General features: G+C 48.5%; 1 protein-coding gene across 1 annotated transcript in view; it reads left to right on the top strand.

The window, feature by feature from the left end:
• FANCA (Fanconi anemia, complementation group A) overlaps window positions 1-14,293 on the top strand; it is a 38,712-nt gene that overhangs the window by 3,697 nt on the left and 20,722 nt on the right. The window contains exons 2-17 of the mRNA XM_010008458.1: window positions 214-320; window positions 1,070-1,142; window positions 1,599-1,741; window positions 2,283-2,378; window positions 4,366-4,439; window positions 5,487-5,512; window positions 6,089-6,171; window positions 6,613-6,646; window positions 9,031-9,097; window positions 9,660-9,772; window positions 10,669-10,745; window positions 11,184-11,325; window positions 11,853-11,986; window positions 12,954-13,064; window positions 13,524-13,619; window positions 13,713-13,772. Of these exons, the coding sequence (XP_010006760.1) occupies window positions 214-320; window positions 1,070-1,142; window positions 1,599-1,741; window positions 2,283-2,378; window positions 4,366-4,439; window positions 5,487-5,512; window positions 6,089-6,171; window positions 6,613-6,646; window positions 9,031-9,097; window positions 9,660-9,772; window positions 10,669-10,745; window positions 11,184-11,325; window positions 11,853-11,986; window positions 12,954-13,064; window positions 13,524-13,619; window positions 13,713-13,772 (1,436 nt within the window). The remainder of the gene's footprint in view (window positions 1-213; window positions 321-1,069; window positions 1,143-1,598; window positions 1,742-2,282; window positions 2,379-4,365; window positions 4,440-5,486; window positions 5,513-6,088; window positions 6,172-6,612; window positions 6,647-9,030; window positions 9,098-9,659; window positions 9,773-10,668; window positions 10,746-11,183; window positions 11,326-11,852; window positions 11,987-12,953; window positions 13,065-13,523; window positions 13,620-13,712; window positions 13,773-14,293) is intronic.

Below are 14,293 nucleotides of genomic sequence, written 5' to 3'. Positions count from 1 at the left end.
TGCTTTGGGCCACGGGTGTTTGGAGGCCGCTGGCTGGCAGGGCTGCTCCTGCCGGGCTGTCCCCGCAGGGCTGGAGGCAGCAAAGCGGGCAGGAACACCCTGCCCTGCTCCCGGGGGCTCTGCCCCGCCGCTGGCACCCGGGCAGGCGGGGGTGCCCTCGGGGGGCTGTCAAAACAAGCTGCGGTTGTAAAAGCAACCTCAACTTCTCAGCAGGGAGAGCCAGGAAAAGAAAAAGCGCCTTCGGGAGCGGAGCAGAGCTCCGGGAAGCGGCTCTGCACCTTCTGGATCAGCACCAGAACCTGACCGACCTCCTCCTGGAGGTAGGAGCGGGTGGCTCTGGGTGGCCCTTATTCCTCTGTGGCTTATTGCTGCAGTCTAAATCTGGCTCAGCATCGTCTGGGTTTGGGACAAAGGGAAATCCAGCACCTTTTTCTTGTTGTGAGAATTGGCCCGTTGTGAATATAGGAAAAAAAATACCAGGAGAGACCACGGGCTTTTCTCTGAATTTCCAACAGTTTCTGACTAATGTAGCTGCCTTTAGGAAAACCTGTCATTTGCCTACATAGGTGCTTGAGCCACATTCTTCCCTCTCCTCACATACAGCTTCTGATGTGAATAGGCAAGTCTAGTCCTTCCCACAGTTCAGCCACAAGGGTGTTTCTTTCTGTACAGAATATTTGTCCTTGTAAAAATAAAACAAAAGGGGTTTTAATTTGAAAAGGATCCAACACGTTGACATGTTTCATCAAATATTTAAGTCTGTGTGGCTTCACAAAGGGGCTTGAAAGACAGAAATTCTGGTGCTAGTGCTGCTGCTGATCTGTTAGTCAGTAGCTCTGACCTGTATCTTCCTTTTTCTGCATAAAATAAAAATAACTGTCCTTATGTCACTTGTTAAGTGCCCTGAAATCCCTGGTTTACCACAACTAGGTGGGATCTTGGTGATAGTTTCACTCCAGTAGCTCCAGTCCCCAAGAATGGTGGGGCTGCTCAGTTTGCTTTAGGGGGAATAAGTTTGTAAATGTGTGTAACAGACAACTAGACTAGAATGGTTTTGTTTGGCTTCCAGGTGGAAGAATCAGCCAAGCCAGATGGACAGGGTGGTGCAGAACTCCAGGAAGTATCCTCAGAATCATTTATAGGTGAGTGACAGGGTATCTGTTGGAGACATGTGGGAAAGAACTTTTCTTTATGGGCTGAATTCCTGCCTGTTAAATGCAATCCCAGTTTTACTTTCTTTTCATTGGTTCTGGTCTCCCCTTTGGCTGCTCCTTTCTTACCTGTCTGGTGATGACACCACTGGCAAGGTCTGATCATTTCATATTTTGATTATCTGAAAGTGTTACCCTGAGCCCCACAAGACAAAAGCACAAACCCCTGCTTAGCAAGGACATTCTACCCCTGCCCCTGGTTGCTCTGGCCCTGTTTTATGGACAGTAAGGAATGATACATGGAAATAAAAACAATTTGCAGCAAATGACATCTGTGCTGGTGGACTTCAGGACCTGGGACTTCTGTCTCCATAATGACCTTTTCAAACCCCTTTTTTCTCCCATGCTGACAGCTTTCTGCTTGTTTGTTTTCTTGTTTTTTCTCAGTCTCTGTCCTGCAGGAACAGGCCTCCAGGCTGGGGGTGCCCACAGCAGCCCTGGCAGCCAAAAACGCTGTCACCAGCATCGAGCGGATCTGCCGGGCTCACACCAGCCCCTCCCAGCTCCCACTGCTGGGCCTGGACCAGAGGGTGAGGGAAAAGGTTTCCATCCCCCTCACCAAGAAAATGGTGTTGTTAGGTTTGACTTTAAATCTGGTTTAGCTCCTCTGATCAAGATGCCCAAACTTGTGAGGACCTAAAGGGCCGATTATTCCTTTCTGTGTCCCATCCACTCGCACAAGTGGATCAGTTCCCCAAGTTCCTCTCCCCCACCAGGGAAGGGGCTGGTTTTGACAGCTTGGAAAGGAGGTTTTTTTGTCTGTTGCTGAGGTGCAGCCTCACACAGGGCTCTCTAAGCACCACCTGTGCTCTACTTCAGTCTCTAATCTATGGTTCCCTCTTTATCAATCACCTGGGTGGGTGGTGAAGCAGCAGGAGCGCTGGGTGTCCCTGCTCAGCTCAGCTGCCTTTAGCTGAGCCTTAAGATGAAAGGGTTGGGCCTTTCCCAGGAATTCTCTCCACCATCCAAGCCTTAAAAAAGCAGTAAACAGGGAAAAGCAACAATTTGTTTTTCTAAGAATGGGTAAATTACACAAGAAATAATTTCTGCTTCCTTTTGGGGTGATTCCAGAAGAGCTTGTCTCGCTTGCTCCAAACACTGAAGGATTTGCTGGCAAACAACGTGTTCAGTCGCTCACTCTTCTGTCAAGAGCTGTGGAAAATGAAGGTAAGGACTCGTGGAGAAATGCTGCTGTGTTACAGACCATCTAGGCTTGCTGTGTTTTCAGCCCTCCTCTCCATGAAGATCAAGGATAACAGTTCAGTGGATGCCCCAAGTGCTGAGATTTCTCCTCACTGGATTTTTGGGTGATGCAGAGCAGTCTTGGCACTGCTCATCCCTGCTCTGGTTGACAGCAGTTGTCAGCTCCTCCTGGGACTGACTCTGGTCTTTCTAACCTCTCAAAAGCATGAACTGAATGATGAATGGTTGGGTTTTCTTGTTTTGTTAAAGTGAGTTCACTGGGAGCTTCCTTGCCTCTGCAGTGAGATTTGGTTTGTTGAAGAGGACTTAGCAGAGGTTTGGAAGGAGGTGAGTTATTAAAGTGGTGTGGCCACTTCTGAGAAACTACCCCAAAGGAGGGCTGGCAGCACCTTAGTGATCAGGTGTTGGTTTTGAGAAGCTCTTGCTCTCCAAAGGAGATTCCCAACTCTTTCCACTTGTACTGAGCAGGGAAGGGCATGGCAATGTAGTGCCTGGAGTTATGGGATGGTAATGGGATTTAACACACCTGGGGTGACATCACAGTTAATAGAAACTTTGGGCGTATCATTTTCTTCCTGTTTAGCTCCCCTGCCTCACTGTTAGCAAGGGAACACCCTGATAACTCACTGGGTGCCTGGGTTTGCTCTCTGGACTGAGCAATCCAGGTCAATGGTCCAGGCAGTGCTGGAGCTCCCAGCTGGCTCTGGGGTGGCACAGGCCCAGGAGTCCTTTGTGTGCTTCTCCAGCAATATTCATCTCAGCTTGGGCATTCTGGTTCTCTGCTCTGTTTATCTGGGCATGGTGATAAGGCTGAGTGAGCTCCTGCAGAAAATGGGTTGGGAGAAACGTGATAGCAGGTCACAGGTCGTGTGGCTTCACAGATGTCTTGTCCTTGTTCATCAGGGTGGTTTGTTAAGGTTAGTGGTGCTGTGAGTGGAGTTCAGGAGGTTTTGTGAGCAGGACAGGTTTGGTTGCTCACTGCTCTGGTGGGAAAGAAGGAAGAGGCTGATCTGTCAGGATAAAAAGGCACACTGTGGTCTCAAATATCCAGTCCTGGGCTGAAAAGTGAATCCTGTGTGTTCTGTAGGCTGATTAAAATCTCCTTGTTCTTGGGTAGACATGGAGATCAAGTGCTGTGGTGTAACTGAGATTGTTCCAGTACAGATTTAAGCTGTGGAAAAGGCTTGTGGGCTCGCCCAGGGGCAGGCTGGGCAGCAGCAGCTGGTGGCTGCAGGAGCTCATGGGGCTTTTCTCCTGAGCAGCTCATGTGCTCCTGGGCACCTCTTCCTTCACAAGCTGTGGAGACTTTGGTTTGCAGCTCCAAGTGTTTCTGTGGTGAAGCTGGGATGAGCAGGAGCTGCTGCTGGAAGCAAAGCCCTGCCTGGTGTTTCGGAGCAGGAGCACCAAGAGGTGTTGGTTTTCCCTCTGTGTCCATCAGCCTCTCTGCCCCACGGTTGCAGGGTCTCTTTCTGTCATCTCCTCTTGGGAAAAGGATGGGAGAGCAGCAAACTCTTCACAGAGACCAATAAGCAGTCACAGGCTAATTCTCTCGTCTGTTTCTGGATTGGAATTAACAAGACTTGAAACTTGGTGGTCTTACCTGTTTTCTGGGATATCCACTGCTCCCTTGAACATGCAGCACCAGAATTATTCCAGGGAGACAAAGATGGAGACAAAGATGGTGTATTTATTACTCAACCATGACATCTTAAAATGAGGATGCATCTACAACCCTAAACCATTCAAAATTTGTAGGAGGAGAAAAAAAATCAAACACAATCTTTCCTCACCTGGTATTCCCTGTGCTACCATTTTAAAATTTGAGTAAGTTCTGGATAGTTTGAATAAACCCACTTTAGGTTTGTTTTTAGTTTCTGACTAGTTTACATTAGCCAAATGTGACTGTGAGCTGCCAAACACGGGCTGTGCTCTGACTGTGGCATCTCCCCAGGACCCTCCGGTGCTGGAAGTCGCGTGGCACCTGCACAGAGGAGACATCCTGGGGCTGGCAGAGCTGCTGGAGAGGTGAGCAGAGGTTTGCAGGGCTGCAGATGTAGCTAATCTCCCAAAGCCTATCGAAGTGTAATCAGGGATTAGTCCTGAGTATTCTGGACTAAGCACAGAGTCAGGTGCTGGCAAGTGATCAGATTAGCCAGATGTCAGTAGTTGTCCTGGCTCAGAGAGGTTACCCTGGGTTAGCTGGAGCTGTTGGAGGTGTGGTGGCTGCTGAGAAGATAGATAGAAGGTTGGGTGAGAACCAGCACCACAGCCCATCCTGGGAGCTGCTCTCCCTCCTGCTTGGCTTCAGGGGAGCAGGGGCTGTGTGGGCAGCAGGGACCTGCTGTGGGAAGGGGCTCAGTGCCCGTCCAATCCTGCCCCAAAAACTACACAGCTCTCCTTGGTGAAGCTCAGCTTATGTCCTTATGGTGTCAAAGGATAATGTTACAATGACCTTTTAGGCCTTGGATAGTGGTTTACTTGTGCATTAATGGGGCAAGAAGAAAGCCTTCAGTGCTGCACTGCTTTGCAGTTAAGCAAACCAAAGGGAGAGATTAAGGGCTGAATATTTTTAAAGCATGTTTATCTATCTTAGAAATTAGAACTGAAGTCTTTCTTCTAGCAGAACTTTCTGAATAGAAGCACTTAGATGTCAGAGATGAGGAAATACTTGAATGCACAATTTTCACACGTCTTTTTCCTGTGGATCTGTTGGTTGTGGAACCTTTTTGCCAAGCAAGTGAAGCTCTTGATGGAAGAAACATGGCACGGGAAGGGCAGAGCCCCCCAGAGACTGTCAGAGGGGGTGGTGGAGCAAAACCCCGAGCAGGAGGGACAGAGTTGTGGTTTTGTTTGTTCCCAGCAGCCCGTCGGCAGGGGGGGAGTGGCTGTGCCACAGCCTGCAACGCCTCTGCCAGCCCCACCCGGAGGACCTGGAGCTGCCCGGGCACCTGCTCTCAGGCAAGGCACAGGGCTGGGCTGCTGCTGCCCAAGCCTTGGAGGTGTAAGGGGGCAGGTCTGGCTTTGCTTTTTCTTGCCTCGTTTCAGTCAGGGGCATTTGTTTTTATGTTTCAGGCAAGCTTTGCCCCCCCCCCGAGAAGGTAACGCTTCTCTGTCCCTTTGAGCCACAGCATCACGAGAAAGTGTCACTGCAGGGTCTGTGGGGATGAGCTAGAGAGGACCTGACCTTTCCCTCAGAGTGTCTGAGATATTTTGGACCTAGAAACACTAAACAGTTCCTTTTCTCCCCCCTCTCATTTTCTGTTACTTACTCTGTGGTTTGGTTCAGAGGCAGGTGCTGCAGTTTGCCTGGAGAGCTGCACTGAGACCTTTGGAGCTGTGCAGCTGGTCAGGTCCAGCCCACAGGAACTCTGCAGTGGTAACAGAGCATAAGACCTGTCAGTACTTTGGTCTTTATAATCACATAACAAGTATAATATTAAATATAACATGTATAGTAATAACAATATATTAATATGTTTCTGTGGTCCTTGCCATCCATTGTTCTAGGTCCTTTTGCCTGGAAGTAATTTGACTCCAGGAAAAGCAAAAGGCTGTGCAGTGAATGAGGCTTTTCAGACACTTGGTCCTTTTGGGAGAGGGAGATGGGGAGGAAAGAGCCAGTGATCCCTGCTGAAAGGAGATGCCAAAACTCTGGATTCCTTCTTGGTTTGCAGACTTGGCGGTCGTGTTTGTTCAGAATGGCTTCCAGCAGACCTCAGAGCTGGGAAGGAAGCTGGAATTCAAGAAGGTTCCCCATGTAAGGACAAAGCAGAGCTGTTTACAAATGGTTGTTTAAAAAAAGTAGTTCCATTATATCCCCTTGCTGAGTATAAATAAATAAGCTTAGAGCAGGAAAAAGTGGGGTGGTCCAGGTGCTGGAGTGGGTGAGGGGGAGATGGTGAAACCAGAGCAAACACTTTTGTATGGAGCATTTCTCCATGGTGAGATGTTAAGGTATTTTAAGCTTCTTTGGTTTCACCTTGGTTGCTTTTTTTTTCCCATTTGAATGGAATCCTGGTAAGCATGGGAAGTGTTTGCTCTTCTGTCTGTTTTATCTGTTCCACCATTAAGCCTGAGGTAAGAGTTAAGATTTAAATGAAGGGAGACAAAACGCTTCTTCCCAGTCAGTTTACTTTTTCTGCATGTAACTGTAGCTCTTTTAAACTCTAAATGGGCTTAATTTGTCAATTTTGAACAGATCTGCCATGCTGTCTTACAGAGGATGCTGACATGTAAGTATTGGGAGCTTTGGTGCAGCCTGTTTGCTAGACAGGCTCCTTGTTCATCACTAAATCTCCAAGGACACTGCTAAATCCCCAGGGAGAAATCCTTTGCCTGGGATGCTTTTCCTCTGTTCTGCATAATATTTATGTCACTGACTCTGTGTGTCTCTGCTTTCCCCTTGCAAAGCGAGTGTCTTCCAACGCTGCAGATCCTTTCTTGCCTTGCGTGCTAGTTTGTTCTGGTGCTCCCAGCAGCTGCATCAGGCTGACACCTGAGCTGGTTTTTAGGAAGCCTGACTGGAAGCAATCCAATCTGTTGTAGCACAGAGGTTAAGCTAGGAGAATTCTTCCTGCTTAGCAAATGCAACTTTGAATTTACAAATTGATGTGCAGGGAAGCTGTGCTGTTGGCTCGTGCTGTGCATTTGCAGGGTGATGTTTTGTGAAATCTTTTTTTAAAAAAAAAACCCCACAACGTTATGCTGAGCAAAGCCTTCCAATGCACATCTGTCACCTCTAAATGCCAGTCTTCAAGAACTGCCCCAGGGACACTGAGCCTGTTCTGTCCTGGGCAGCCCTGCTGTGGGAGCTGGAGCGTGGCCGCACCTGCCTGGCATCGCAAATCCTGATGCAGGAAAACTAACCCTGCAGGAGGGTTATTTCTGGCTCCTCTCACAGGTGACCTTCACAGTAAGTTGCTGTGTCTGCTGTGCAGTGGAGGAAGCATTTACTTCCTCTCGGGCTCCCTCCCAGCCCCTCATGTGCCCCACACCCATATCTTGCAAAATATGACTGCAGAGCTGCTGTTTCTCTGCCTGTCTCTGCAGGGACAGCACTTCAAGCACTTCGCCCCCTCCCTTGCTGCATGTGTCAGCATCCTGCTCAGGTGCTGCAGCAGAGCTTGGTGCTTCTCTGCTTGAACAGCAGGACAGACCCCCAGGATCCCTCCCTGCCTCCCTCCAGCTGGAGCCCCCAGCCAAGGGCTCACAGGGAGCATGGTCTGTACACAGAGGTGCCTTCAGACCTTCTGGGCTGCTCCTAGAAAGGGAAAGCTGCAAAAGTGCTTTGTTATTCCATGTGTGTGAGTCCCATCTCAGGCGGTTCTTTAACAGTGTCAGGACTTGAAAAATAACCCTTATGAACATGGGCCTGGGTCGATTTGGAGGAGGAGGAGCAGGTTGCTGGCAGGAGTCTGTGCTGAGCAGCTCTTTGCTTGACCTTCCTGTTTGTGCAGCCTGTGCTGCTGCTGCTGACCTGAAGGCTCTGCCTGAAAAGCCATTCAGCAAGAATTATAGAAGCTATTTTTGTCAGTCCACACTTTTGGGTCACCTTGGAGGGGTTTCACTTTGCTAATCGGCTGCTTTGGAGAACATTGGGCTTCTTCATGTAAAATAATTCAGTGCTGGTGCAGCCCTTCCCAGGAGGAGAAGGACAGGCTGGGGTAGCGTGGGAGCTCCGTGCTTCCTGCTCCTGAGCTTGCTGTACTGAACTCCTGTGCCCGAGGATAAGCAGTTTATCTCCTTTTCTCTCTTCTCCCCTGCTTAACCTTAAAGTATTCCTCATCTGGGAGGAGAGCATTACCTGTGAGCACTGGGGCTGGCTGCCTGGGAGGCATGTGAGGGACAGAAGGCACGTGAGGAAACCCTAGTTTTGCTGCCCCAGCTCAGTGTTTAACTGTTAAAATTGGCTTTTAAAGGTAGGATGGCACAAGAAGCAGAAAACCCACTGCTGCAGCAGCCAGTAAAGCAAAAGGTCCTCGATGTGGGCTTTGAGGGGTGTAGGCTGATGGACAAGGCAATGTGCTGTGCAACCTGTTTGCCCTCTACCAGGCATTTTGGGACAGATTTAGCTTTTTGAAGGAATTTCTGCTGAGCCAACGTAACCTGAAGCCTCACTGCTTCTGCACTGAGTGGCCCTCCCAGCAGCCTGCTCTTTGTTTGGCCAGGGAGGTTGAGGCCATTGTTTCCAGGGGTTGTTAATTCAAAGCCTGCTGGTGCAAATCCCTGCCTCCAGACAGGCTTCTCTGTCCTTCAGCTTTGCAGGGCTCACACTGGTTGATACACAGCATGGTTGGGATTGGCTTTGGACACTTAACTACTAATTTATGTGCATCTCTACATGGCTGAATTATTAGCACATTTTTGGGAATATTTTTAAATTCAAGGTTATTTAAATTCAAGGTTAGCATGAAGAGTTTTTGAGCCCCTGTGTCATTTTTGAAAATATTTGTAAGAATTGAATGCTGTTCAATTGGATGATTTCTGCACATTTCCCTAATGGGGTCACCTTCTTAAAGGTGCACAGATTCCTTGTTCCATTTCCTGTGCTGTTTATTGTCACAGTTCCTCCCATTTCCCTTTCACTATGTTTTTGTGTCTCTGCTTTGGGGTACAGGGGTGCTTGATGCTGTTGGTAAAGAGAAGCAGGAAGATGTTTCCACCTTGCAAGCGATGAGGTTCTGGTAAGAAACACTCATCTCCTGCGTGCTGTCAGGAGGAGGTTTTCATCCACTCTTACACTTGGAACTGAAACAGGCTGAATGTTCCCCACCTGCTTATGTATAGTATTGTCCTCTCTAAAATACATGCAAGTAAAGATGCAGTGAAAAGATAAACATCATGTGGGGAAGGGTCTTCTGGCAGTGTTGGAAGTAACCTTGGGGATCCCTCTTGGACTGTAGCAAGTTTTCTCCCCACAAGTTTTCTCACTGAGCAGAAAGAGCTGGAAGGTGCTGCCATCTCCTCCTCCAACACCTGCTTCCAAAGTAGTTTTGTCCAACAACTGTGTACATGCCAAGCCAGTCCTGCCCTGTGCAGGGCTCTGCATTTGGCTCCAGTTTGTAAACCTGATCCCTACGTAACTCTGAGTAACCAATTGATTTGTACAAATACATACAAAAAAAGTAGGTATCTGGCAATTTGATAAAAGAGGTGTAGAAGGAAGAGTGGGTTGCTCACCCTGATCATACCTGGCTGATCATGCTTCCTGTGCATTGTTTCTGAATATCTCCTTGTGGTTTGCAGGCTCAACGTGTTCAATGTGTCAGGGTACAGAGGGGCAGTTCATCCGGATTCCTTGCAGCAGTTTTTCCGACACACCCTGACTGAGGTTCTCACCTACAACCCCTCGTGGAAAGGTAGGAAGGGGCAGGGAGGAGCAGGTGTCTCCAGGGTGTGTTTTCATGGTGTGTCTGGAGCTCCATCCTGCCCAGTCCTCCCTGAGTCCAGCCTGGAGCACCTGGAGCCAGGGAAGCTGCCCAGGCCCCCGGCTCTTTCCCCAGGGCTGTATCAGCAGGGTGCCAGGTCCCACACAAAACAATTCATCTTGGCTTTAGAGGCTGTAGGTCAGGAGGACACTTTGGGTAGAAAATCAGTGGCTCCTGAACAGAATTTGGGGTCATATCTAGCAGCAGCCTTTGTGGAGCAGACCTGGGAGAGCTCTGGCCTCTGGGGGTAGTTCTGGCCAGAGAAGCTGGGTGGGAGCAGTGGTGCTGCAGAGAGGGGGATAACTGTCTGGCCCGGGGTGTGTTTGGGTTCAAGCAGAAGATGTGGCCTTTCTCTGCTGACTGGGTGGCTCTTCTGGCAGAGATAAAGGCAGGAAGGCATCTAATCTGTGACTGTTAATTGTGAGGCCTGATGGTTTTAGGAAGAAATACGTTTGGGCCACAACATCGCAGGTAAAATCCCTCTGTGTGGTCTAGAGCTGCTGGGCTGTTTTGTGGGAGAGCTGTGTCCCTCCTGGCTTCCAGCTGGAAGGCTTTGTTGGGGAAAAAGAGAAGATGCTGGTCCTCTGTGCCTGTGTTGTGTTGGCCTATGATGCTGTGACCTAAGAACAGCTTTGAGGTGACAGTGAAACTGCCCAGTCCTGGTTCCCACAGCTTGTGTTCTAAAGGCAAAGGAGAGAGAGAAGATTTCCACAGAGAGTTTTTTACATCAAAGCCAAAAGGAAATCTCATGTGGTTGAGTTATGGATTTTGGGTGTCTTAAAATCTATTGCTGCAGAGTTTTTCTGGTTTTCTTTTTCTGGGTGCAGTGTCTGATGCCATCTGCATGCAGAAGGAGTGGAGCTTCACCAGGACCTGTTCACTGCTCACCACCTTGTATCGGAAAGTACGTCCCTCTGGTTTGCCAGAGAGCTCTGCTGCCTTGTGCATTGAAATATCTGGGATGGGATTATTTAAAAATAGTGGGTTCCAGTCACAAAATCTGACCAGCTGCCAGGAGTCATAGGCAGCCTGATGCATGAAGGAAAAGTACAGCTTTTGTGCAAGTGGTACTTGGGAAGAAAAAGGGACTTTTGTGCAAAGCCCTTAATGAGAACAAAGATAATAATTGAAGATGTGAGTTCTTACTCTTACAGGGTATGACATGACTTTGGAAAGAACTGGAATATTGATGTTTAGTTTAGCTAATGCATCTGGCCCTGGAGAGCTGCTGCACAAGGTGCAGGCAGGGTAGTTTTTTCAGAAGACTGTGAATCCTGACAGTGTATTTCACTCTTGGGGGTGAATGTCAGAGCGCACAAACGAATTGGTGTCCTTCTTTCAGCTCTTTGTGGCCTTCAGTACAAAGGAGTGTGTCTGCCTGCTGCAGCAGGTCCTGGAGACCCGGGAGGTGAACTGGCAGCACGTCCTGTCCTGTGTCTCCGCGCTGGCCGTGTGTCGGGCTGAGGCCGAGCAGCTCTTCAGGGGTAGGTGGGGACAGGGCAGCCCCCAAGCTCCCGTGTTCCTCTTGCTGCCAGGGGAGCTGTGCTGCCTGGTGCAGCAGCATAGTCATTCTTAGTTGCTGTTTTGAGGTTCCTGCGTGGAAAAGAACAGCAAAAATACCTGCTTTTCCATTCAGTGATGTTGGCGATGACGCGAGCGCCTCGTGCCTGGGGGTTCCCAGGTTTTGTGTACAGCTAAGAATGGTTGTTGGACAATTAACTCCATTATTAATTGGAACACTGATCACAGAACCTTAGTTCTTCTATTTCACCTTCATTAGAGTTTCTTTCTGATTATCCCCTTGCTGGACTCCATGCAGTCCCTGAAACCCCAGAGTATTTGGCTGCTCCAATTGCATGAAGAAGTACAAGCGCGTCCCGGGGGTTCCCCAACTGCAACACCCACCCTGCCCGTGCCAGCTGGTTTGTCACTGATGTTGGTCTTCATTTACTGTGGAAAACTCCTGCACGCTTGTCGAGAGCCAAGTCTGAGGTTCTGGCTTTGTTTCTAGATCTCCTGAGCCATCTCCTGACAAAGGCCTTTGAGAACTATGACATGGAGAATCTGATCACTGCCTTCCTGATCGCACGCCAGGCTGCTCTGGAGGGCCCTGCTGTCTTCATGCCTTACTCTGAGTGGTTTAAGGTGAGGCTACATGGCCCTACTTCCAGTCTTTGTTGTGAGTGTGGGAGAAACCTGTGCAGGAGGAATGTTCTGCACAGCAGAAGCCTGGTTTCAGGCAGGATAGCCAGGAATTAGGGGGAAAAAAATAAATAGAAAGAGTAACAAGTGCCTGCATTGGTTTGAGGAATGATTTAATATTTATTACTGCCTTTGTGTCTGCAAAGAATATATTTATTTGAATTTCTCCAGTCTTCCCTTCTTTCATCTTTTAAGTCCATCTTGCCTCCTCTAGTTATTTGTCAGGAATGCAGACATGTCATTCCTGTTACAATCATCATCTTGGCTGTATTTCAGTACCTTGATAACCAGCACTGTTGCCACTGCCCAGGCTGTGGGTTGTTGCAGATGAAGCATCCTCATTTCCTGGATGTTTGCATGCAGCTGTAATTGCTGTGTTTGACCTTATGGATAATTGGTCGTTAGCTTTTAGTTGTAAACATGTGGGTATTTTAGGTATGCAAATCTGCACATAATTTAAACTCTGAAATTCTTTTGTGTGAGTTTGCAAACCTAAGCTCAGCCTTTGTTGATAATGCTCAGGATGTATCAAAGGATAAACTGCTTATGTTCTCTGTAGCCTCAGACTGGTGCATTTTCCTTTTCATGCCCAGATAAAGCAGTGCAGAAACCTGCAGATCTGTGGGTCTTGATGATTCTTGATCCTTTGGTGCATTTTGGTGTTGCCTTAACTCCTCCAAGTGTTATCATGGTAGCACATCAGAAGGAACTTTGGGTGTGACATGGCACTGGACAAAGAAATTCAAGGGAAACTTCTGTGGAGATTTCTGTCAACTTTCTCTGGAGATTTTTCTCTTGACAGAAAGCAGATCTCTGTAATGGGTGTCAGGGGTTTGTCAAATTCTGGCAGTGCTGGGCTAGGGATTTTCTCCACACTGAGCAGCTGTGTTGCCATTTCCCCCCCTTTCAGGCTTCCTTTGGGAATGCTGGAGGCCACCACGGGAGCAGTAAGAAAGCTCTGGTCTTCCTCTTCGAGTTCTTGTCAGAGCTGGTGCCCTTTGAAGCAGCACCCTACTTGAAGGTGAGAAGCTGCTGACAGAGGTGGTTTTCTGGAGGCTGCCTCAGAACTGCTGCACAGTGAGCACACTCGTGCCTGTGATTAGGTACAGCTTGTGATTATTGTTATTACAGGTATTGCTTTATGTGTCTGACTGGGCTCAGCATGTCAGTAATGTTGTTACATTAACAATACAGTAACTGCATTACTTCTGAGACATTATTCCAAACCTCTTCCTGAAATAAGGAAGCACCAGATTATTTTATTTGCTTGACAAGGAGAATTTCTTTCATGGAGCTTTTAAGAACTTCAGTGTTTTGTTTGTTGTTGCTGGGGACAAGTTGCATGTCAGTTGCCATGAAAAAGGCTTTTCTCAAAACAAGCATTGATATCTTCTCTGGGGATTATCTGAGGTAAACATTGACCAGATGTTCACACTAACTTCCCATGAAAATGGCAAATCTTGTGAATTTCACATTTCAGGTCCATATCATGTACCCGCCTTTTGTGCCCACAAAACACCGGCCCATTCTCCTGGAGTACATCACCCTGGCTAAAACCAGACTGGCTGACCTCAAGGTTAGTAAAAATTGTCCCTTTGCAAAGAGCTCTTTCTGGGTCTGTCAAAGCTCTGGCTGTGCTGACCCTGTGCATCTCCCTCTCCTCACACAGGTTGCTATAGAGGATATGGGGCTCTATGAAGACTTGTCCACCACAGATGAGTCTGTGCAGGTGCTGCTGCTGCTCTAACAGCTTTTTCATCAGTCGTGCCCCTTTTCCTTGGGAAAACAGCTCAGTTTATCCAGCTCTCTGCCATTCCTACCAAGTCTGAGCATGCTGCCAAGTCTTCCCCAGCTTTACCACAGAGGCTTTAGCAGCCATGAACACACAGACTCTTCCCCAAGTTGTGTGAGAACCAGGTTTACACAGAGGCCAAACAAATGGCCATGAGCATTCCAAGATGAGGCTGCAACAATCAAATGTTATTTGTTATAGTTATAATTACATCATAACTCAGTAATTAGCCAGCCAGCTACTGGCCAGGCAGCTCCTACAGTAGCCACCCAGTCAGCAGCTGCTCTCTGGAGCAGGAAGGCCCAGATGTGTCTTGCCCATCCTGTACTGGGGGGTGTGGAAAGGAAATGGAAGATTCCATGGGGAGGATTTACGAGGCAAAGGGAGATGTTTGATGGTGTGGGGATGCAGAGCAGAGGTTTGCAGGACCTGGGCCTGGGTTAACTCTGCCACCTGAC

The sequence above is a fragment of the Chaetura pelagica genome, unplaced genomic scaffold, assembly GCF_000747805.2.
Source record: "Chaetura pelagica isolate M959 unplaced genomic scaffold, ChaPel_1.0 scaffold232, whole genome shotgun sequence".
NCBI lineage: Eukaryota > Metazoa > Chordata > Aves > Apodiformes > Apodidae > Chaetura > Chaetura pelagica.
Note: the sequence above shows the minus strand (reverse complement) of the source record. Positions and strands in the feature narration are given on the sequence as shown.